General features: G+C 41.9%; 3 protein-coding genes across 3 annotated transcripts in view; 2 read left to right on the top strand and 1 right to left on the bottom strand.

The window, feature by feature from the left end:
* Positions 1–15539, top strand: part of igsf21a (immunoglobin superfamily, member 21a) — a 110388-nt gene extending 94849 nt beyond the window's left edge. Inside the window, exons 7-10 of the mRNA XM_041034380.1 lie at positions 4318–4418; positions 7132–7324; positions 10235–10273; positions 14313–15539. Of these exons, the coding sequence (XP_040890314.1) occupies positions 4318–4418; positions 7132–7324; positions 10235–10273; positions 14313–14389 (410 nt within the window). The 3' untranslated portion in view covers positions 14390–15539. The remainder of the gene's footprint in view (positions 1–4317; positions 4419–7131; positions 7325–10234; positions 10274–14312) is intronic.
* A 2743-nt stretch (positions 15540–18282) lies between these two features.
* klhdc7a (kelch domain containing 7A) lies at positions 18283–20830 on the top strand. The gene has a single exon (XM_041034522.1). It carries the CDS (start codon positions 18314–18316, stop codon positions 20603–20605), a length of 2292 nt encoding a protein of 763 aa, XP_040890456.1. The 5' UTR covers positions 18283–18313; the 3' UTR covers positions 20606–20830.
* A 1649-nt stretch (positions 20831–22479) lies between these two features.
* Positions 22480–24355, bottom strand: c3h1orf158 (chromosome 3 C1orf158 homolog). The gene is made up of 4 exons (XM_041034725.1): positions 24245–24355; positions 23574–23684; positions 23038–23212; positions 22480–22754 (listed from the first exon to the last, which is right to left on the bottom strand). The coding sequence occupies exons 1-4, from the start codon at positions 24353–24355 to the stop codon at positions 22480–22482; spliced, it is 672 nt and encodes a 223-aa protein (XP_040890659.1).
* Between the last annotated feature and the right edge of the window lie 356 nt (positions 24356–24711).

The following is a 24711-nucleotide window of genomic DNA, read 5'->3' as shown; positions in this document are numbered from 1 at the left end:
AGACTGTGGCAGGTACATGTTTGCTTGCTGCCTTGTGTCTCACTGTCAGTATTTTATCTCACACTACCACCTTTCATCTAATTAAAAGTATCCCTCTTACTATGCTAGTGAGCAGCTGTGGTAACTCTGAGCTGATGTATAGAAACTCTCATCATCTATAAGTGGAAAGTCTTCAATAGGTTTAAAAAAAAAATGACAAATAGGTATTAGAAATCGCAAACGCAAAGAAGGCACACCACAACCTTTTCTTGCCTTAGCTGTGGTCCATTGTTATCAAGGGGGGATATGTGATGATTTTATATATGTAATTCAAAATGCAGTCATTCAGTGTACATTTGATTGATGTAAGTCGATAGTACCAAGCAACAAATTGAAGGTTTGGAAATACAAAAAAAAAAAAAAAAAAAAATTATAATGGACATTGGATTAAACTGAGGACTCCTTAGATCTGAACTTTAATAATTGGAATGACAGAGGCAGAAAAAGGCACCAGGTTGAACTATCCATTAGTCCAGCTTATTTTTGATGGTGCACTCACAGATTGCTGCTTGAGGGGGGAAAAAAAAGTTTTGTATTTTGGGTTAATTTCAGTTCTTTATTTTTTGTTTGCCAAGAAGATGTCTTGCCAGAATATATATGCATATCTGGGTAAGTAGGGTGAATCTACAGGGTCTCAATTAGCAAGGAAGGGACACTCCTTTCTGTTGTACCTTTTGAATCAATCAGCTTTCAGTTCTGACAAGAGGAGTATAATTTTCTTAGTAAAAATCTCATGCAGTGCAACTCAAAGGACAAGGCTGCCATCATTCTGTATGTTTTTTTGTTTTTTTTTTTAACAAATCCCATGAAAATACTTAATCCCTACCCTGTCGCCACAGCCCCAAGCCTGTTGTTTCCTACTGAAAACATAAACCTTCAAAAATGCTTCTCAAATAATTGTTTTTAAAAAATACTTTAAGTTATTTCACACTGGGACTACACGCACACTCCTTGTTTGTAAGATTAGTTTATTGTTGGTTTTGGTCTTGTCATTAGATTTGTTGATGTAAAGAAAAATATAGGATTTTGTCAGCCTTATCCTTTAAATCAGTCAGTCACCTCTGAGAGGAGAGGAGAGGAGAGTATCCAGTGCCTAAAAAGCCTTTTGGCCCGTATTTAAAAAGCAGTTATTGCAATCGGTACTGTCGCTTTTTTGAAATGGGAATATCTTGTACCATTAAATTGTGTTTCCAATATAACAACTGTTATGTCATATCCCAAGAGGATGGAAATATAGTACATTTCATGTAAGACGGAGGCAGCAACATCAGTTTAAGGTATAATGGCATGAGCTGTCTTCCCCAGACAAAGTATTACAGCTCTTTGCCTCTTTCACATGCTGATGACAAAACAGATGACACACCCTGAGGGAATGAGTCCTGTGAAACTCTTGCTAAATGTCAAAGGCGCTAATATTTTGACAAGCCTTGCTCTCTGTGTTTGAAGTCATTAATTTATCTCTATCTTTGTTCTTTTAAAGAGATGGAAGGAGCATCACCAGACATTTGTTTTTTGTTTTTTTTTCCCACCATCTAAAGAAAAGAGAACAGAAAATGTGCGTTTGTTGATTCTAATTAGCACATTTATATTATGCAGCCGTACGTGCATGATTGAACTCAGGATCTGTCTTACTCTATATACACACACACTCTCTTGGTTCTCTCAGGTGTGTTTGGTCAGGAAATGAAAAGGAGGTCTTTGCAGTACCCATAAGTAATAAATCTTTCAGAGATTTAATATTGCCACATGAGACAGAGCGACAGTCTGACAATCGACCAATGTTGTATTACACTTCATGAATATTCATGGCTGGCTCCGTGCTCACCATACAAATGAACCTGAAGCTGGCACCGGGCCTTGGAGGTCTAAAAAAGTGCTACACCTCTGTGAGCTCATGAGGCCAGTCTATTCTGCACTCCTGGATTGTATTCATGAACATAGTGCGTCTTAATAATTAAAAGAAGTTCTTTGCTTTGGGTTTAGATGAGCTAAGGTGTTTATTATTCAACGTTATTAGACAACTGGTGGGATTCTCATTTCATACACTGTACAGCAGCGAGAAGAGATCCAGGCTTCTTCACATCTCTCAGTCATTGCTTTGCCAGACTGTGATAATCAAAGAGCAGATGCTCAGTTTGAGGAAGGTGGCTGTGATCGGTGTGTGAGCATGTATGTGTATTTTGAGGGACTGTGTGTTTATGCACATATGCGTATGGTTATTTGTATGTAAATGTCTGTGTGAGTGTCTTTGTTTGCCCATTTGAATATAGATTTGTTATGTGTACCTAGTATGTTGTTTGCATCTGTGTTCACCAGCAGTTCAGTTCCACATTCAGTCTTATGCCCCTGCTTTGGGTCACCTAGTCCAGTGTGTTAGCAAAATCCGTCACAGACATATCGCCAGATTCTCCACGATAGAGCGATCCAGCATTCAGTTGCATGCCTGTCCAGCTTCTCCTAACAGAACCAGTCACCCAGCTAATGCGAAAGGTTCCCTTCAACTGCTAAAGTCTGTCATGCAGCTGGGCAGACCTGTTGATGTCTTGGCTTGGTATTAAGGCACACCTGATGCAGGGTGCGCAGTTGTTTTTCTGGAGGCCATGTTCATCCTCTGACCCCTCCTGAAGTGTTAACAGCTCACTCTTGCAAGGAAGGAAGTTTCGTCTCAGGTGACAGCCTCATGGGACCGTGGCTCATCTCCCCTGTAAGGCGCTCTCCCTCAGAGAGAGAGAGAGAGACTGCGTTATGTCCATCACGCCGCATGCTGCCCTAATCAAAGGTGGTGACGTAGGACACCAACTGTCACTGTTGGAGCAAATCCCAGAAATCAGCCATCATCTACCCCAGCCATATGCCTCGCAAGATCTATGTGACGCCATCACACCAGTATTTAAAAATACCCTTCCGTTAGTCTGTGGGTGGTGGAAAAATGCTTCACACTGTCATGCCAAAACTAGCCTGTGAAATGCCATCCATCGTCGGCATGAGATGGAACATTTAGCCATGTCAAACTGCTCGCATGATGTCTTTGGTTGGGTTGCCAGTATAAATACATGGATGTTTTTCTTTAATTATAAAAAGTTACCGACTCTGAGATTCCTTCTAGGACTTTGCACCAGTTTGCACTTCTACGCACTGATTTTCTGGACAAATGAATTCCTTTATACAAAATAAAAAGCTGTCTGGTGGTGATCAAATACTTGTGAAAATCAAATGTCTGCTCTCTCCCTCTTTCTGTCAGTTGAATTCTTTCTAAACATTTCATTAAATTCAAGTGCATTTGTTTTTGTGAAAAGATCCGTAGATGTGATATACAGCACATGGGCGACGCCACATGCTCAATCCTTTTTACAGATATGACTGTGTAAGCCCTAATCCATTAGTCTGATGCAGGGTTGTAGTCAATGGCTGCCTGAGAAAAGGCCGTGCTTCATTAGCCACAGTGGACAGTTTGTTGCCAGATTAATAGCTGAAAACTGAGGTCATTTGTCTGCTTGTTTATTTATTTATCCTTTAGTTTAAGTCATCGATGAAAACAAGCACCCAGTGTGATTTATTTATAAATTAATTGAAGAACTCCTGGGGTGGACTTGTACAGGCGTTATTGATAGGGTGCCCTTAGCTTGAGTCCAGTGCATGTGCTTCTCAGTCCATTTGTCTAACATATGGAACTGCGCAGCGTGTGAAGCAGTTATCTTTAGAGGAATTGTTAATCATTTCAAATCGTGCAGAACCTGTTTATATGGACCTAATACAGTATACTGTGCTGTTTAGCCATAATGAACTAACATACCTTTTCATAACATTATGCAAATCCTTCATTTTATCTTGACACTACATACACGGGACAATCATCTGTCCCTCACAATCTCAGAATATTAGAATCTGCCCACTCCCTCTTCTGCTTGCACCTCATTGTTTCAGAGGGTCCAAATGAAAACCATCTGGGGGCTGCTGTCCACACCAAGACAAGGGAATTAGCTCTCTGAGTGCCCCTTATCTCACTGCCTCCACACTCCACCTGATGCACTCCCATTCTCCTCTAGTAATGAGTATCTACCCAATTTAGTTCCTTTTCTCTCCAAGGGGGAATAAATCCAGCACAGTGCTTTGGATGAAAGAACCTGCAGGCCCCTCGCCTCTTGCCCCGTGACCTTAATTGACAGGAAATTGTATTTGTCTCTCTCCCTCTGTGACAAAACAGGTGTCCGGCAGGATTTGCTCTCCATGTTCAGTACAATGACCTTTTTCTCTTTGTCTTTTATTTTCTCTTTTCAGCTGCTCCTAAGGGTCCTAAACTCTTCATGACCCCCAGCAGGGCAAAGGTAGGGGACACGGTGCGCATCACTGTGCAAGGATTCCAGGTAGGATCACCCGGGGTAAGTGCATGGGGTTTAAAGAAAATGAAAGGCCAGGTTCAGTCTAGGATAGGAGGTGACTGGTGCAGTTAAGCCCATTTAATTATCCTCTGTAGAGTCCACTCTGTTGGGCATAATGCATTTATGTAATCATACAGTTCATTTTGCCAAAATTAGGATTCCCACCGTAACATTTTGGTTTAAGTATGTAGGCTATAACGTACTCAGTAAAACGCTAAAATACTAAACTAAAACAAATAAAGTCAAAGAAATGAATTTCTCTATGAATGGCTGAAGTCTGTCTCACGCTATGTCCTTCATTCTTAGCCAGCAGGCTGACAACTTTGCTAGTCAGTGTAATTTTTGCTGCTTTCAGACTTTTTTCCTCCACAATCCCAAAGAAGGAACTGAAGGTAACAGCAAAAAGATTGTCTTTGTGTCACTGTCATCCCCTGCCAAAAAAAGACCATGTCCCTGGTGTAAATCGCCCGTGGATGGTCCTGATCTCTTTGACAGGAATGACACATTGAAGCCAGGCAGCTGGAGCCAGTCAGGTGAAGAGGATAGGCCTAATCCTGATATAGGGACATGCGAAAGGCCCCACAGCACAAATCACCTGTGTTACTTCTTGGTCACTGCTTCAGGAATCACTGTCATAAGTCAGATTAGTTGTTTGATTTTGTTTCACTTCTCTGAGATATTTCAGTGACAAATTATTGTTCTGTATTGTTTTTGGTTTAGTCAACAAATTGACAGCACAGATATGTTCATGTGTCCATGTCTGCCAAGTGACCTTGAGACTTCTTTTTTTTCTTTGAACAGTGTTAAGACTGTTTATTATAAACAGGCTTGACTGTGGTATACAGCCAGTCGGTACAGCCAGCAGCACAGGCACCAGAGCAGATTGATCAGAAGCTAAATTTCCCTTATCCTTCTCTGGACCAGGGCTTTAGGGTTTCATAAGTAGATAAGATTGTGTGTCAAGACTGATAATTTTGCCTCCCGCCCTTGTGATACAATAAGATGCCAGTTTCCCGTCTGGTTTATTGTTTGAGGAATTTATTAGAGACAATCGTCCTATAGTGTGGTTTTTATTTTGTATTCCTTTTTCTTGTAGCTCTGTGTATGAGATTAAATAAGGCAATGATGGATTCAGTGGCACAGTGCACAGTGTCTTTTTAATTTGGACTCCAAGGGGCTCTTGGGCTTATGTGACAGGAAGGTCTCACTTAAACCCTTTTAGTGTGGTTTTTTTTTTGTTTTGTTTTTTTAATCTTAATGTGACCTTTTCCCAAGAGCCTGTCTCAATCTACTAAATCATTTAACCTCTGTCATGATTTAAACACAGAGATTGGAGAAGTCTTTTATTAACGTTAGCATTTATTTTAAAAGACTATAGAGAATTCACACCAGCTTCATCACAATAACAAACCAGTGAGTTGGGGATTTTCTCTACATCAAACTATTTCAGTAGGTCACTTCAAGCTGTTAAGGGCACTTTCATGCCAAGTATGTTTAGTGCAGCTTATCTGAACTCTGAAGTGTTTGGTTCTTGGTGTATGTGAAAACAATATCGTTTGAACTTGAGCACATGCCAAACAAGTGAAGTGCTCGCTTCAGGGAACGATTCCAAAATGAACAGTTTTGAGTTAATGGGGGGAGGGGGGATGTTGACATCTGATAGTAAGCAGGTGAGCAGTTAGCAGTTAAACTACACCCTGGACTGGTGTTCCTATTCAGCTGTTCCCCCATGCCGTCTTTAACTGTTATGAACCGTTTTTAGCTAAAGTTACACTTGCATTTGTCGGTTCTGACTTGATTCACGTCACTTCAATGAATTTGTCAAAAAAAAAAAAAACTAGCTCTTTCTGAGTTCATGCACCTCTGCGTTAAAGCTGTGCTTGAGCAGAGTGAAGCAAAATGAACCAAACCGAGAAGTAAACTTTTTCCAATATAGTTAGTTACAGCGCATAGAAGACCATGATTTTACTCCAACTTCATTCACTGTGTTTGTCACAAAAGATGAGGTCAAACTTCTGATCTTGGACTACTCATTTCTTTAGGAATAGATAAATCCCTCTTGTCATCTGTCAAGTACCTCTGATGTCCCAAAGACATGCTCTTTCCTTTGACATAAGGCTGGAGTGCTGGAAATCCTTTTCTGAACTGAAAGCCTGCTCTGTTGAAATGTGGTCCAGGGGCTATTATTCCAAAAGTGTATCAAATGGTACAGAGGCTATATTGTGTGTGTCTGTATAGTACATATGTGTATGTGGTGCAGTGTGTGTTTCAAGGAGGGATTGCGGGGTGAGGAAGGAGAACCTTATACTGCTGCTCAGTAGTGGAATCATACAAGAGATTCACCCTTATTGTGTTCTCTTATCATCTATGAACATGTCAACGCGCTGATATGAATGAAATACTGCTTCATTTTAAAATTGGAAATGGGAGGATTGTTCTCTGGAGGGCTCAAAAATGTGAGGGGAAAAACTGTTGTAAAGTGAAGTGTTGATTATTAATGCATGTTGTTAACTTGCTGTTGCATTAGGGGGAAAAAATTGGAGCTTGTATTATTCATGTATCCTTTGCTCTTAATCTCTTGGCTGAGACTGGCAGACTTTCTCTGCACCACTCTCTTACCCCCACTTTCCTCTCTTTCCCTCAATCTCCTTTTTCCCCCTCCTTTCTCTTCCTACTTTTCTCTCTATCCCATCTGGGCGCTGGGTATTGATAGAATGAGGTGTTCCCCGAGCCCCTCTTTACCTGGACGCGGGTCGGGGGCCGGCTGCTAGATGGCAGCACGGAGCGAGAGGGGAAGGAGCTGATTCTGGAGAGAGTGCCAGCCGAGCTCAATGGCTCCATGTATCGCTGCACAGCCCAGAATCCTCTGGGCTCCACAGATACGCACACTCGCCTCATAGTCTTTGGTATGTATGCTCAGTTCCGAAACACGCTCTGGCCCCATTCTTGAGTGGCCACTACACTAGCAGTTAAACTGAAATCGCATTTAAGTTTGATTAATTATTTAGAAGATGATGAATATGGAAAAAATTTTTTACTGTAGAACTTGGCTCCACAAGAATTATCTGGAACGCTTATACAATTACACAGTTAAATGTCACAGAAAATTATATAATTCTACAAAATTCGTTTCATGTATCTACAGTATCTTTGAAAAATACTTAAGAGATTTATGTGACCGCTTTTAGGTATGAATCATTAATGCAGCTAAGTGTGTGATTAATAAGAGATTGTATCCCTAATTGGCTCAACAACACATTCCTTTTAAGGCTGCTCTTAGTGAGGATAACTATTCTCTCGCAAGGGATTTAGTGACTGTTCCATCAATGGCACGCCTTGTACTGTTCTCACTTAAACACCAACTGCCAACAGTGGCATCAAAGGCCCATGATGAAATCAAGGGACCTTTGTTGTTGACAATGTTAAAAAGGCACTTTGTTCAGTGGCCAAACCAAGGTAACATGTTCATCAGAACCTGGACGTTGTTCATTTACTGGTGTTGATGTGGGAGCTGGATTGCTTAAAGGCTCTGTTAAATGTGTGTGTCCTGCTCCGCTGCATTTGTTTACCTTGGACACTCTTGGAAGAACTGGGATCTTCCATTCTGAGCTTCTTCAAAAATCTCTATCAATGAAGGGCGTTAAATGAGTTTTACTATAGCTAAATGGTTGTTCCCTTCTTTAATGCTTTTTAGACATTTTTGTAAATACAATGGTAATTTGACATATTGGTCAAAGCCAAGGTCACAGAGTCACTTCAGTCAGTCACTTCCAACACGACTCAAGTCAGATTTGATTGAGTTCACATTAAGCAAAAGGCTACAGCAGACACAGTGTTAAATATGCGGATATTATTTATATAAATTAGGCAGCCAATGTCTTGATTCAATCTAATGAATTATTAGATTGAAGAATATTAGGGGATCCACAAGTGAAAAGGAGGTGTGAGCCTCCCTTCATACTCACAATGGTCATTGATTAAGACTTTGACTCCAAAATAAGTTTTAAAATCCATCATAGATGCAGACTGTGAGAGAACTGAACACTTCTTCCTTGATGTCATTATTTTCCACCATTGTCCCTCAGCAGTGCTACCGATCCCACTTGCATACGAGATCCAAAATATCATGCAAGCATTCAGCTCTATCCATAATGGCTCTGTCATGTTTGAATAGAGTCATAATGGAACATTTACATAACAGAAGACAATGTTTGAAAGCCCAGAAGACATTACTATAGATAGATGAAGCCAGCAGTGTTGCACGTTTCCAGTCTAAAGAGGGCTTTTGACACTTGTGCCTCACAAAAGTCAAGTCACATAAGAGAAAAAGGAGGAATGTGTGTATATATATAAAAAACAGAAATTCGTGTGGAATGCACACATATGCACTTCCACCCCGGAGCGCCCTATTAACGTAAATCAGGTCGACACCATTTTCATACTTCATCGACTCTGAAACAAAAAATATTGGATCCATCATTTTTTAAAATCCTCCTGCCTGAAACACTTCTGTGAACAGGATTTAATAAAGTATGTCACAAATGTACAAATTGCTGGGCGGGTCTAATAAGAGCTCACTTTAAGGGGAAAGTGCCACTTTAGGGAGGTGTTACCTTGGGAGGCGTTTTGCTAGGAAGATCACTAATGTCTATTTAACACCCTGATGCACCCTCAGGTGTCATCGGCTACGTGCCTAGTATGGCCCATCTGTCTGCTTGTCTCCTTGTAGATTGCTTCCACTCACGCTTAGGGGAAGTAAATGGTGATTAAGTGACCTTGGCACCGTCCCCCGTGGCCTTGAGATGAGACACTTCTCCCTCTGTCGGGGGTGAAGAGATAGAAGTATCTGGGGACTCTGCTCACTTGGCAAAGTGTTCAATATACATCATCAGGAATAATAGAGTATAATGACAGCTTGGTATAGAGACACACTGATGACGAGCTGCGCTCACGTCTTGATGATGTACATCTTTAGCCACCCTCAGTGATAATACCCTCTGAGATTACTGTGAAGTGAGTCAGCACTGAGGAGCCGGGCAGTGACACACACACACACACACACACGCATAAAGGCAGACACCCAAACTGCACACACATGCAGAAGCACAGATATGTATGCTCATGCAAATTTCCAGGGGCAGGCAAACACAAGTGTGCATATGCAAAGTGCACACACTAATTTCTCTGTGTTCTCTGTGGAGCTGCTTCAGTAATGGTTGCAGTGAGACCAGAGAAGTTTCACTCTGTGCTGTATATGCAGCGTCCACCTTCTCATATGTCAGATCTAACATCCAAAAATAGCTCGCGAAGTGGAATTTAAGGGTGTTGCTAATTCTCTGTGAGCTCTCCTGTTTCTTCCTTTGCAATTACTTTATCCCTCCGAGAACTTTGGAAATACATTGTCAGAGTGTATTGTGCAGGATAGACATCAGAGCAACTTATTAAAGGTGGAGTCAATTTCTCCAAACCGCTTTCCCACTCTGCCTGGCCACCGCTGTAGTTGCCTGGTCTCACTGCTGCTAAAGTGTCCTGGCTGTTCTGGTGCAGTGCTCTGTGTTCCCACTTCCATTAACAGGCCCAATCTTGTTCACTGGGGATGTGCCATTTAGCAGGAACTTTGGAGTTCAGCATCATTAGAAAGCCACAACCCCTGTCAGAGATTACAATTTTTCTCTTTCTCTTTGTGTTTCTCCTTCTCGTGCTCTTTATCCTCTTATTAAATCCCCCCCTTCATTCACTGAGTCATTCAGGTTTTCAGTAACAACTACATTGTTTGATCATCTCACTGCTGATCTTTTTTTTTTTGTTTCCAACAGAAAATCCAAGCATGATGAAAAACACACAGAATCAGAACAGTAAGTATTTCAACCCCATAAATGACTAGCTTTGGGTGTCTGTGTTTTCATTATAATGCATCTCATGATCCCTGCTGTATCACTTGATCACCGTATTTCTAAAGACGCTGTATGTAATATGAGAACAAAATGTGACGCTGCAGTCTGTTCAGTTTGAAAATTTGGGCAGAAATCTGGCACTCATCAGAGAGGCTAATTCTTTGGGGAACTGTGGTTTTAGCATTCAAAGTACTGACAGGTGGATGCTTCTCAGTCTGTCCTGAATGCGCTGCGAGTGATTCAGTCAGGATTCGTCTTTGCCGATGTTCAGTAGCAGCAAGCAACAAGCCTCTTCCAGTGACTAACGGAGCCTGTCACTTTTGGTTGAGTGTGAGATTATTGGTGTTTCATATGTGCAGTGGTGGCTCATTTGCGGCTTCTGAGATTATCATATGTAAAGATGAGGGATTGTCAGGAGAAGCCGCAGGGCTGTGACAACAACCTTTCCATCTCTCCCTTTTTTCTGCCACTCCCTCTCTCTTTCTACTTCAATCTTTCTGTCTATCTTTCCTTTCCTCCTCTCTGACTTTTCATACTCACTTTCTGTCTCCAAGTGCCAACCTCTCTTCCCGTTTCATCCATTTCTGGTAGCTCTTTCCCTTTTTTTTTCACCACCTTATTTCCCCCTCTCTCGTTTATCCTGTCTGTCCTCTTCCATCATATTTATTTTTCCTACTTTTCCTCTTCAGCCTTGCTCATAATCTCTGATTTTGATGCAGATTTTCGGGCTCTCAAGCTTTATGATCAGTGTAGATTATTCTGGAGCATAAAAAAAAGATTCAATTCTGGCTAAACAGCCTGTGTTTGGAATCTTGTTAAATGGACTTCTGAAGTATGAAGTGGTCCAAGACTCACCAAGCCTGAAATCAGAGTGTCACCCTACAGATACAGCAGTCAGAGTTTACATACAGGGGTAAGAACAACTGATTGAACCATAAGAAGAGACTCATTAACAGTAGATTGGTTATCTAAGCAAGAGTGCTAGCTCCATTTCCTCCAAGCTCTATGAAGTGCTATAATGTAGCAGCATGTCTAGATCAATCCACATAGGTATGCAAGTAGGTAGTCATTAGTGTAAGTATCCTCAGTGTTGTTCTGTGAAATATGTCGGTAATGTGCGCTAAATGTAAATTGTGACTTATGTACCATGAAGCCAGAATCAATAAAACACCTGTATTGTAATAGTTTTTTTTTTGCAGTGAGCTGTTGTAGATGAACCGGAAAATGTATTTGAATGGTATAATTGCATGGTGTATAATCCCCGGTGCATATGTGTGAAGCCCATGTTTGTCCCAGCGTACGGTGTGAATAGCTTCCCAAGCAGATGGCAGGCAGAGCTGTCTTTAAGCTGAACTGCCCTAGTCAGACGAGATTTGAACAGTCTTGTAGTCCGACACGGGCTTCGCTCTCTTTCTTGCTTTGTCTGTTTCCTACTTCAAAACCCATTATTTCCCCCCCTCATCCTCTCCTACATTCAGTTTATCTATCTCGCTTCCATTTGCTCTTTATTTTTCCCCTCTCTTCCTCTGCATTTCCCATCTCTGCTAGTGGCATCATAGGGATGCAAAACTCAATATGCAAATGCTATGGTAAGTGCAGGAGCAGGTGTGTCACAGCAAGGACAGAATCAGGTCAGCATGGATGCGCAGACATGCCTTGCATGCAAGTCAAATTGGTGTACAACATGGTCCCAACAGGTCACCACACACGTACCCATTCGCTTAATGGCTGAATACCCGACTTCTCGCCTGGTTCAAATGGGAAAGACCACCCCTGTCAGTCAGTCAGTCAGTCAGTCAGACAGGGCTGCAGCAGGAAAGCTACGCTTACCACGAGGGGCCATATTCATTCGTCTTTGTCAGAATTCCAATCTCCCAGACAGCTTGTCAAGCTGTACTGTATGTCAATGAACTGAATTTAAGAGATGAGTGAAGCTGAGGACAAAAATGTGACATGTTTTCTGCCAAATAATACTGTACCTGTCAGCCCAGGCCGTGTCAAAAGTTAGAGGTTGTCGTCTTATTGCAGGAAAGGGCATCATCTTGGCTGAGACACGGTTGTGCAATCAAGCAAAATTCATTACAACTAACAAAGTCTCAATGGATGGACTGCATTCATTGAGTCAAAAATAACAATGCCATAAGAGCCAGTAATCAAGTAATCTGCATTTTCAATTTTTTTTTGGCAGACATGCTACATCTGTCATTTTCCACAGTGGCATGCAAAATTCCATTTTAAATCCTCTTTTAGAACAGAGGTCAGATCAGAGACAGGAACCAGATTGGTAGGAGTACAAACAGATGTGTCTAGCTGCAGTAAAAAGTATCAAGCAGTCAAAGTAGTCATGTAGTCGTATACAAAAAGAAAGTGTTATATTTTCAGCTGTCGTTTTTAGGTCCAACACACCGGAGGTAGAGTCATCCTTTATTAAAAAGAACATGTTGCCACAGAAATCAGTCCCAGTCGTCTAAAAAAATAAAAAAATAAAAAAAATAAGGTTGGCAGAAATGCATTGAGGTCTGAGCCAAAAACAGGCAAACAGATGGCTGGGCGACTTGCATCTATGATTGTAGACTGGAAGGGGACCTCAGATGATGATCTTATGGTTGGATGAGCCCATTACAGAATGAAATGAAGTACTTATTGAAAAGATCCACTTGTTATCTAAAGTTGTGTAACTTGCATGAACAGAAAGGAATATGTTGTGTTATAAAATGCGAAATTATATTTACATTCATGGGAGTGATGAAATCTTGATAGTTTAATTTAAACAATCCTGGAAAACATGTTATTCTATTGTTTATGATCCAAGTCATAATAATACAGCCAAGTTTTTTTTCCTCAGCATACAAACAATATTTTATCATCCAAACTCATCTGACTTTTTATTTAACCTGACTTTCTATTAGATCACATTTTGAATCTTATGAGTCGAGCCACACCCCAGTGTGGTCAGGCTCAAACTGTGATTGTGATTGTCGGTGAAGCCATAATCTTGGCACGAGCCAGACAAACTGTTGGTTATGTCAGCAAAGTCACACCCACAGTCAGTCACAGCTTTCCTCCCACAGCAGCTCCAGTTCCACAGTCCCCTCTGTAACATATCCATGAGCCAGCAGCAGAAAACAATAGCAGCATAAAGCTGCTGTCTCTGCTGATCTCTCCTCAATAATCGTATATCCCTGCTGTGGGTCTCAGACCAGCAAGTTTAAAACATAAAAAAATAAATAAAAATAAGCAGGGCTTCACTCCTCATCGCTCCATTTTTACCTGAAGATTCTTCAAATATTGGTAAAGAAAGATTTTTTTTTTGTGTTTGACTAAACTGCACCAAAGGCCATGTGGGGACTTTTTTGGTTGCTGGTGTCCTGGTAGCACTACACTGTATATCATTATTGTGCACTTCAAAGAACCCCACAGAGAATATTTTCCGTTAATTAATGTTCTGTATATAAAGAGCAGTTGTATTACTCTCATTAGCCTCTCAAACAAATGCGACTTCACGGCACTGGTGCTAGAACAACTTGCCATAGAGTGTGAATACATACATCCATACACTGAGGTTAAATTACTGAATTATGAGTCACTTTAACGTAATATAATACATGAAGTACAGTTAAGATCTTTCACACTGAAAGCTTTTGTAGATTATTAGTAAGAGTGACAACTCCAGGTTGTCTTTTTCTGTCATACACTTTTTACATGCGTTTTGTTGTAGTTGTTGTAGTTTAGAAAAACTTTCAAATTGATTGATATGTCACATAATGCGTCTTGTTTAGTAAATAAACAAATGCATCGTGATTTACTTCAAAACAACCAATGAAAAATATCAGGCTACTTCCCACTAAATCACATTCATTGCATTTGACCATATTAACGAGTCATGAAAATGGGATTAATGTATTGTAACACTGTTGTGGAAATTTGATGTTGTTCATATGATGAATAGAAAGCTGAGGAAACGTGTGCGTCTAACTGACTGTTTCTTTGGTGTTTGTAGATGGAGCCTCCCGCACGGACGTGCTCAGACTTACGTGGATGGCACTTGTCCTCACAGTGACAGTGGAACTGACGTGAAACCTCTCATCCAAGACACTCTCACACATATACTTGCCCTTCTTACACAACAACCACACATCTACACATGTATACAGAAACACACAAACACACACGCACACACACTGTCCTGCAAGCCTTCTCAAGTCATCAACAGACCCTCCATGCGTCAGTCGATCAGGAAACAGCGCTACCGCAGGTTGGCGCTCCGCTGTTTTTGTAACAAAATAATAACCAAGATAATGATATCAAAAGAACAACGTGACGAACATGACAATAACGACCTCCTATATAGCCCTGCCCAGTTACACCTTTTTTTGTTTCTTGTCCCACGTCTGCCTGTTGATCAATAAAATCAGTTGATTTGAAACAGAAAAGAGAAAAGCATTTGGATTTTATTTTGATGAGTCAAAATGTCATTGGTGTTGACTGAAATGTGAAAGGTGGAACTGGCTTAGGCTGCGCCACCGTGTCAACCATACCCGTCTGTTACATGTCCTGGGATACGCCTGATTAGCCCCATGCTGATAAACCCCGGGGGAACAAACACAGATGCTCTAAGAGAACATTCTTTTTTTATTAATATACAGGTATTCCTTTTTTTTCTGAAGGCTCGGAATGTACAAGAGGATTTAAATGCATTGAGAAACTAGAAAAAATTCTCCTTTTTGAGTGTATTTTGTGTACATCAGTGTAAATATTGAAAACAATTAAAGAGGTTATATGGGATATGGTGAGGAATGGTTGCTGAGATAGTTGGAGTTTACACTTCTCCACCTTTGTTTGTACTTCATCGAACACTGTTTTCAGAGATAATTGTTGGCTGAATGGACAGAAACATTAACAGCCTTTCTGTTTCTCATTTGGGCTTTTTATATCTATATGGCAAGTCTCCAGGGCCAGAGTAAAAAAAATTATCTAACATATGTCTGCTGTTTTGGGGTTGTGGTGCATGTGACGTTTGAAGATTCTTTCTCCTTTTGGTGTGTTGCAGTTGACAGCACTGCAGCTCATTGTCACTGGCCTGTAATCCAGTTATTTACTTGTGACATACTATCTTAAGTGACCTACATTGTGTACAATGCGTAACTCTTACCCACACATTTACAGTAAAAGTAGGATCATTTTAGCCGCCATTCCAGGGAGGCGCTCACCTGAGGCAGCGTGTGTAAACGGGGTTGTTGCATTTGTTTCATTTCACCTGTATTAAAATGGAGAGATGATAAAACTCACAAGCCTTGACTTTACTTAAAACACTGTGTTCGACATGTGTTTGACATGTTTAGTTGTAGATTTCCATCTTCCAGCGGTCTTCTTAAGGTCTGGGTACAGGTAATATACAGTATCTGATACTGCACATACCTGCACATCTAGACTGTTGCAGGAATTGTTTACAATTTAATTTCCCACAATCTAATAATCCCACTGTTTCAGGAAAACTTGAAAGACAGTCCGCCAAGGCCAACACACAGACTTGTTTTTATTCCTCCTCAGCTACAGGCAAGTTCAAAAACTTACTTTGTTTCACGTATTTCTGATTGTATTGACCCCAGCATGGCTTTTGAAGGAGATTCTGACATTGCAGTTAACCCTTTGCAGTTTGTACTCTCTCACAAACCGTGAAGAGTTGCTTAATGCAAAGTAATCCTGCATTTTTTGGACATCACAAGAATTGCAATTTAAGCTATTCTAAGGACACAACATGTATTAAGGGATTAAGGTTTTAACCAGGTGGGAGGTAAGAGCAGAGATTTCTAAAGCTTAGGCGAATGGAAAGGATAGACCTATTCATTTGGGATATCGGCTCACCTTGCCAAAGTACAATCCATATTCCTGCATTCTGGAGATGAGAGCTGCATAGCACAAACATTATTAACAGACAGTCATATGCGCTGTGAATTAATTTTTTTTTCAGTGAGGAAAGCAAAGGGTACGAATCCTTGTCCACCCACTGTATAGCATTATAACTCAGCTATCGTTTTAATTTTGATTCGAGAGGCACTCCTGTGCTTTTTTTTTTTTTTTTTTTTTTGCTTTTCTCACTCACTTGGCATTCAAGAGAGGAAAAACAGGTCCATCTACATTTCTGAATGCATTAGGGAATGCACAAAATTGTCTTTGTATGAGTTAATCAACATAACATTAGCAGAGGTGCATCATAGCTTTGTGTGTGTATGTGTGTGCACATTACAAATTTCTGTGAGTTAATAGTATGTATAAACAGTTCGTGTAGCTTAAAAAGCATATCATCAGTTCAAAGCTGTTCTGGACCAAAAAGATCCAACAGGCAATATAATTTATTACATTTTCTGTTTCCCAAAATGTAAGATTTTCTATGTTAGCTATGAATGTGACATTCTATTGTTTCCCTCAGTGGTAATTGTTCTTGATTATAGGGGCATCAATGTGAAATCAAGAGCAAGCGTTTGGATTTGTCTTTCATTTATACATAAAGAAATTGTTGTGTTTGCTCATCATTAGTCAGTGCTGTCTAAGATCATTTGTGAGAAGGCTGCATGACCCCTATGGATGAAGTCTGAGCCACTGCAGCTTTACCTTTTTTTTTTTTCTTAACAAAACTGATGACTCAAGAAATGTGATGGTCACAATCTATTAAGCTTTATTTTTTGTGTTTAACTGATCGTATGCTTTCTCTGCCATCTCCATAGTTATTACATGGAAAAGAAAACATTAAAAATTGTGCCTTCTTTTCTTTTTCAGCTATGCATGTTGCACACCTATCATGGGTGGCACAAGCAAGAAGAGGTGAAAGTGCCTTCACACAACAATGCACACGGCCCGACAATCATGATTTTTTTTTTTTCTCCACAGTGTTCTGAGTAGTTCACCTGAGCTGGGAGCAATGGTGAGGATAAGAAGCTGCTTCTATGGCCCATGTGAATTATTCAGGAGTCAACTTGCTTGCAGAATCCAGTTTCCTTTATGTCATCTGCAGGCTCGGCTATCAGATGACCAAGCAGCGCCCATGTCAGCTAGGACACCTGACACACCCTCTGAATGCCTCTCCACGTGATGTTCCTTTAAAATGCTCCACAGAGTGCTGTTAAAACAAACACTGTTCTGTTATTGACCGTAGGATCGCTCAAGTGTGTTATCAGCAACACAAATGACAGCCTGACACTGGCAACTGAATGACATGGATCACATGTGACAGAGATGTATCTCTGTAGTGTGTGAAAATGAATGACAGTGTCAGGTTTTTCTGTAGACACTTTTTCCATCTGGCATTCTTCAGACGGTTTTGTATTATTTATAGTTCTATGTGTTTATAATACCAAGTGCCATTTAGTTGTCTGAGAGCAATCTTCAGATTCGTTTTAGTGAGAGTAATTTAAGCATCTGCGCTGGCACAGAAAGGGATCTTTGATCTGTGGCATGGCTGTGCAAACAGATGTATCCTGTTTATTAAGTATTTGATAAATGTCACCTATCATCACTCCCCACCCTTTATTCAAACCCTGTTTTCCTTCTGCAGCTCTGGCCATGTGTTTGAGCAAGTTAAGGAGCGTGAGGTATCATAATATTTTTATGGACATTTTCAAAAATTGACATCATAAAGTATGTCCTGAAACAATCCTGTTCACAGAAACACCAAGAAAGAGAGTTCTTAGATGGTATTTGGATAGTTATGGGAAAAGCTTTGGTGAGTCATCAAATTGCTTAACCAAATATTGATCTATTGGGTATTTTCATATTCTGTGTATGGGTATTGTATTTGCCACAGGTGGTGCATGGCCAGCGCCCCGCCTCTACAGAGCTAGGGATGCAAATAGTACCTCTAGAGGTATCATTTTACAGTCATCAGATCACAGCAGCTCTTTTACAATGAAAACCAGACAGCATGCAACCGTCAGCTGAGACGCAGTGACAATAACATTCAATAGGATCAGTCGACCAATCGTCGCTACCATCGCCGCTACAGCTATGCCCATTGCAGAGCTTTTGGGAGTTACATTCGACATGCAGCTGTTGTTGAAACTGAGTATCTCTGTGGCTGCAGTTTTGCTAGTTTCTTGGGCCTACAGGTTCTACAGCTCCAGGGATGCAAAGAAAATTCAGCTCCATGTCAAAAACAACAAAGAGCCACAAAATGCAACCTGCCAAAACTGCAAGACAACACTGCGATGTCGAAGCTCACCACAACATGACACCGATGATGGGGGCAAGCGACCCGGATCCTCGCACACAGACTCAGCCACTGATGACCTGACATCTGACAGCACCAAGGAAAAACCAGCAGAAACCCTTCCACTCCAAGCTGAAAAGAGGGAGGATGCATTTAGCATGTCATGTAGTGATCAAGATATCAGCACGAAGGGAGAGATACTCACTAATCAGAAGCAGGCAGAGGTTGCCACCAGTAATATTTCATTTGGGTCTGCTTTGAACCTTCCTGATCCAACAGAGAGTGGGATGGCCAGTACAACGGGGCGCCGCTCCCCTTGCTTCTTACTGAAGCTGGAGGGCAGTGTGGGTGTGGGCAGGGAGTTAAGGCAGGACTTGGAGCACCAGGGAGCCTACTCCAGCTTCCTCTCCAAGGCAGAGATCAAAGTAGAGGATGCTAACGTGGTGCTGGAAGGAACAGGAGACCAGATTGTGCGCGGAAAAATATACGATTACTATGTTGAGTCTTCCTCTCACTCTGTCACAGACTCAAACACTGTGCTGGGTCAGTACGAGAGGAACTCTGAGTCACAGCCAGTGGACTTTGGAAGCCGTGGCAGCAGCCTAACAGAATCTCCTTCCTCTCTGAGCCCCATCATTATGCGTGATCTGGTTTTACCACAAAGCTCTGTTGAAGATCCCCCATCGCTAGGAGGCCTCAAGCTGAGGCACCCCGCAAAGCCTGTACTCCTACGCGCTGAGAGCTATCTGTCTTCAGCAGAGCAATATGAGCTTCCCATCCCCTCTGTAACTTCAACAACCTCAGGTCCAGTGATTCACTCTCTGGCCCCAGCTAGAAATGAATCCATCTCTATGATCAGTCCCTCTGCAGAAAGCGAAGGCCTTAAAGTGAGGGAAGGGGTTGATCTAGAGACTGTAGCAGGGGTTCCATTTTTACACCTTCCAGCAAAAACTCTTGACGGCACAGATTTGGACAGCTTGAAGAGTAAGCTTGATCTGGGTAATTGTTTGGAGACGCTTTACCTGGCCAAGAAACATGGCCAGACCTCTGTGCAGAAAGCAGCCCTTGGGGTCATGTCAGACAACTACCTCCAGGTGCTCAGGGACCCCAACCTTTATGGGCGGCTAATGGCTGGTGAGCGGGAACACATCCAGAAGCGGAGGACAGGGGGGAGGAGGTTCATCATGGTGGCAGATATGGACCCTAAAGACTGGGCAAGGAACACGGAAGGGCAGAAAGCTGAGACGGAGCAGAGGAGGACATCCAGTGCAGTGTACTATTATGATGACTACAAAGACTCCTGGCATACACTCTGCCTGATCCCACAGGAGGTCATCTCCAAAGCCTGTGCCATGTGCACAATGGATAACTACTTATTTGTGGCAGTGGGCTGCCAAGGCACAGACAGAGAAATGACACCCTCAAAGCGAGTGTTTTGCTACAATCCTTTGACATCCATTTGGAAGGAGATCAGTCCTATGAATGTGGCCAGACCCCGCTGCAAACTGGCAGCACTGGAGGGCTACATCTACGCCATCGGAGGGGAGTGCCTCTCCTCAGTGGAGCGTTACGACCCACGATTGGACAGATGGACATTTGTGGCTCCGCTGCCCAATGATACATTTGCTGTGGCACATCACGTCTCGGTGTGCAACGGAGAGCTTTTTGTTTCTGGGGGAACTCTTAGATATATGCTACTGCGCTACAGCCCCAAAACCAACACCTGGAGGCCAAGTCTATTAGTAGGCAGCAAAGACAGAACTGCAGATATGGTGGCTGTGGGCAGATTTCTGTATCGGTTTGATATTAACCCACTGCTGGGTGTCAGTGTGTACCGCTACCATACCGTGGCTCGATTGTGGTATGAGTGCAGCTCAAAACGGCTTCTTCGCTGCCCTGCCTTTCAGTGTGTCACGATGGATGACACAATTTATTGTGTCAGCCGCCAGTTCACCATGAGGTTCGAGGCTGATGAGATCTCTCCTGCTTTCAAAGATGAGGATTTGAGTGTCCTCTCTTCTGCAAAAGGCATACTTTTCCCCTTCGTCCTTTCACTCCCTGATAAGAAGCCTCGGCAGACCAGTGTGTAACGAGGATTCAGTTTTCCCCGCTGATGATAAGATTAGGTGGTGATGGAGTATCCCTACAGAAGTATGCTTTACATCAAGTTTCTTATTGGCTGTGTGGCTTTTGCCCCAAATGTTATTGTGAATTTGTAACCACTGTGTTGTCATTTCTTTGAGGTGTTATTAAGTTTATCGTTTCTCAAAGCTTCTGTTTCTTAAACAAATTCATTTACTTGGATTGGGTATTGCACAATGAAATTTGTGTTTCTTATGTCTCTGCCCCTGGCACTACATGTAAAGTATTAGACTCTTAATGGTATTCAAACTACTGTTTGCTTAGATTTACGCAGAATGTGCTGCCACGTAAACTGTTTGCTTCTTTGATTTGCCACTCTTTCCTGCCATTAAGTTAGTTTTATATCACTCCAGATGCTTAACCTCTTTAGCTGTAGAGATAATTCATAAGTACGTCTCAGAGTAAATGAGTTCATTCAACTCTAACACATTACAGAGATTGGCAATATAGTGATAATCTATCACTGTGCACCACTGTGTAGGGCACAAATATAACTTACACAGTTGCCTGAATACAATGCAATTATCTACCGTTGCTCTTTCAATATGACAGGGTGTAAATGGATATGTCATGCAATATAAATACGTGAGCTTCTACAAGTATTTGTCACAACTTTTGAAACTCTCCCAACACTTTTAGTCACTCTCCTGTGGTGATCAGGAAGAAGTGTATTTGTTTTAATCTCAACTGAGCAGATTCTTTGTTACAGCTAAATCTCTTTGGTTTTGTTATCTGTTATTTTATAAATATATGAATTTGTTGTTCACTGCATATTAGCCCACGGTTAGTGAATAATGGGATGAAGCCAAATGTATATATTTATTTCTGAAGTGTTGAGAAATTACATTAACAATGGAAGTATGCATAAGAATGATATTAAATCCCTCATTGTTTGCCCATTTACAATCAAGTCTCTCACTGTACAGACCGCAAAGTTCAGGACTTCAAAGACAAACTGACAGGCTTCAGGGAGTGACGTGCTGCTATAGCACCATCATGTGGCTCAGAAGGCAAACGCAACGGTGCTTTGGGTAAGACATGTTGAGCTCTAGACTTCTCATCACACAGAGGCGTCATGTGACACACAGGCATCAGCAGCACAGTAGAGTAACTAACTGGGTAACAGTGGGTGAAACAGAGGGCTTCAGCTGCACTGGAAGGCAGCAGGCAGGCGGGAAAAAGGGAGGCAGACGCAGATGGTTGACCATCAAACATAAGCATCTTTGATTCTTCCTAATTAAACACTTTGATTCCCTGTAATTAAACACCTAATGGAATGGGAGTTAGACATGTCCCTCCAGACGTTGCCTTGGATGACTCATGGTCTCTGGTTTGCCTCAATACACAGGTCAGTTCTGGCATCAACACTTGTTTTATTCTTTTTTTTCCCCCCTATCTTTTTTTTTCCTCTCCACAGAGTATCTACGGTACTACTGACAGGCCATTCTGGGTTTCAGATATTAAGTGTGCACAGAGAGAAAGAATTTGCATGTAATTATCCTCGGGAAGGGTGGACATAATTCATAGCCCCCTCCTTTCTCCTTAGTCTTGCACACAGACACACTCATATTCATATACTGTATATAAACAGTGAAACCACTCATGACACAACACACAGTAAATCTACAGTAGTCCTCGCAGCAGCATAATGAGAATCATGTTTAATTTTTTAAATTCCTTTTAATTTCCCAAATGGTCTGCTCTGTTAAATTTTTTTTTTTTTTACGCAGGCGAATAATAAAAAAGAGGATGCAGCATCACTTTGAGCTGAGCTCCTAAATTAACAAGCAGCATGTGACGCAATTCAAGAGAATTGTTGTTTTTAAGACTGTTGTGATGGAGAAAGTAGACTGAAACAGGGATCTGGGACTTGTAGCAGTGAGCACCGTCTCAGATCCAGGTCCTTGTTGTTGTGATTGGCAGCATGGAGGTGGCTGGAGAACACGCGTGAAGCCCTGGCAAAGCGGCTCTGGCAGGAGGCACTAAGTGGGTGCCTCTGGTATGTTGACCTGTACACAGTCAGCAATGGGGGGTGTGGCTGCTGCTTTTCCAAATGGTTCGTTGTGGACTGCAGCAGGCCAGAGTTGGTCAGAAGGGCTGGAAAGGAACACAGAGAAGAGAAAGTTAACTGCCATGTTACTGCAGCCATTAATTACACTGGTGACTGATTTGGAACAATAAAAGGCATCTGGGGCCACCCAGATTTAATTGTTCATGAGCACAACCGCTGATGCGTTTTGTCCATACAAAATCAAACGTGCTGAAGTATGTTTGCTCTGCAGTCACAGCACTGGTGCCTGGATGGTTTAATATATCATTTCCCTTGTACAATTTGTGCCTTCAGGCAGTGGTGGCGTGGCACTTTAAACTGTGGTCTTACCCGAAATTGGCCGGTTCAACCTCTCAGGCTGCCATGTCAAGCTGTCTGGATGCCAGGGTTGCAGAGTGGGCAAAGTGTTGGTGTGTTTACGCCTGTAGCTGTCTTCATACTGAGTGACCAAGTAATGAGAGGATGGTGGGCCATAATGGCCAAATAGCTGCTTGGATGGAAGCCCCTGGAAGACAATACACAGTAGTCTCAACATAGCCAGTATGAATTGGCCTTCAGTGGATTAAGATATAGAGGGCACGACCTATTCTTTTACAATAATCTTCAAAAGGCTCACCATGTGACAGAAACAAATTGCTCTAACTAGATTTTAAGTGCCCACTAGGACTGATGATTTTACACATTTTTCGTGACTGCTGAGTCTGACCAGAAACTTGCTTTCATAAAGAGTTTTATCACAGGCCTTTATCTTGGCTCTCAATATTATGCACAAGTGGCCACAATCTAGGGAAGAAAGCCCTGACTTGCAGGGTTGTGACAGGCATTCAATTGGTGTTAATGCCATGAATGAGCAGTTAAAGGCTGACCTCAGCTCTCAGCAGGGCAGATCCTCTCTCAGCGACGTCTGGCTTGAAGTCCCAGTGGGGCCGGTAGTCTACACGATTGGTGCTGTTGGCTGTCTTTGGCTCCCGAGTGAACTGTGTTGAACAGAATAAACAGACATCTCAAAGAAGAGTGAGGAGGGGGGATATACAGGGACTTGAGCAATGAGCCCAGCACAAGGATCAGCAAAGCTCACACTTCACTATCGATCCGCAGTGTTGTACAGTATTTCTTAAGTCATCTCTCCTCTCTGATCCTGAACCAGCAGCCCGTGGCTGAACCTCACATCAATGCTATTAGTCTTCAGCTCTAGCCTCTCCCACTAGGACGCTGTGCTGATGTGGCTAAACTGAGGCTGCCTAATCACTTTGCTATAGATCTGACTTCCAACTGAGGTGCTACAAAACCTTTGGCAGGCTGCCGCTGGTATGGCATTATGTTTTGGATCTGCGGCATTAAAAGGGATAGACACTCTGTGTTTTCACATTCAATTTAAGTTGTTTTCTCAAATAGAACATCATATTTTGATAGTGGCACCATATGATAGTTTGTCATAAGAAGTCTGTAGTGCATACTGGAGCCACTGCCCTCTGAAAATCTTTGAGCAAATGTTGAATTATTTTACACTGCAAAAAAGTTTTTAAAAAATGCCTACCTGAAGTCTTTCTTCTGCCCAGTTGCCTACCAGCACTTTGTTTGCATACCTCTGTTCTATTTTCCATCCGGTTTGGGTCCATTTATCTTGCGCCATCCCTGTGCGGTTCATACTTTGCCTGGTGTCAAACACGCCTAACCAGGGAAATCTGAAGCCCTGTTAGAACATGGTTAGCAAGTCAAACAGATAGCATGTAGGTGCATACACCTGGCCCCATAACGGCATAGGCAGTGGAGGGGAAATAGAAGAGCTCTGTTGCCATGGATACAGCAAACACTGAAAGGGAAGGCAAGCAGAGTATCCTGGAAGCAAATGGGAGATGTCTTACATCTGTGTTCAAAGGAAATACATTCCTTAAGACGAGGGCATGACATTTACCTTTTAGCACTATACTCTATACTGTTACAACAGTGCCAGAAATTGTTTCCAGGCTTTGTGTCCTCAGGCTATTTTTCATTTTTGGTTTA

This window comes from Toxotes jaculatrix, chromosome 3 (assembly GCF_017976425.1).
Source record: "Toxotes jaculatrix isolate fToxJac2 chromosome 3, fToxJac2.pri, whole genome shotgun sequence".
Classification (NCBI taxonomy): Eukaryota; Metazoa; Chordata; class Actinopteri; family Toxotidae; genus Toxotes; species Toxotes jaculatrix.
Note: the sequence above shows the minus strand (reverse complement) of the source record. Positions and strands in the feature narration are given on the sequence as shown.

What these genes read in the sequence shown, in the direction of transcription:
- klhdc7a (XM_041034522.1), top strand. Translation starts at nt 18,314, where the DNA reads ATGCCCATTGCAGAGCTTTTGGGAGTTACATTCGACATGCAGCTGTTG.
- c3h1orf158 (XM_041034725.1), bottom strand. Translation starts at nt 24,355, where the DNA reads ATGAACCGCACAGGGATGGCGCAAGATAAATGGACCCAAACCGGATGG. An exon ending in CTGCCCTGCTGAGAGCTGAG is followed by an intron (nt 23,213 to 23,573) that starts GTCAGCCTTTAA and finishes ATTGTCTTCCAG; the next exon opens with GGGCTTCCATCCAAGCAGCT. An exon ending in GTTGAACCGGCCAATTTCGG is followed by an intron (nt 22,755 to 23,037) that starts GTAAGACCACAG and finishes GTTCCTTTCCAG; the next exon opens with CCCTTCTGACCAACTCTGGC.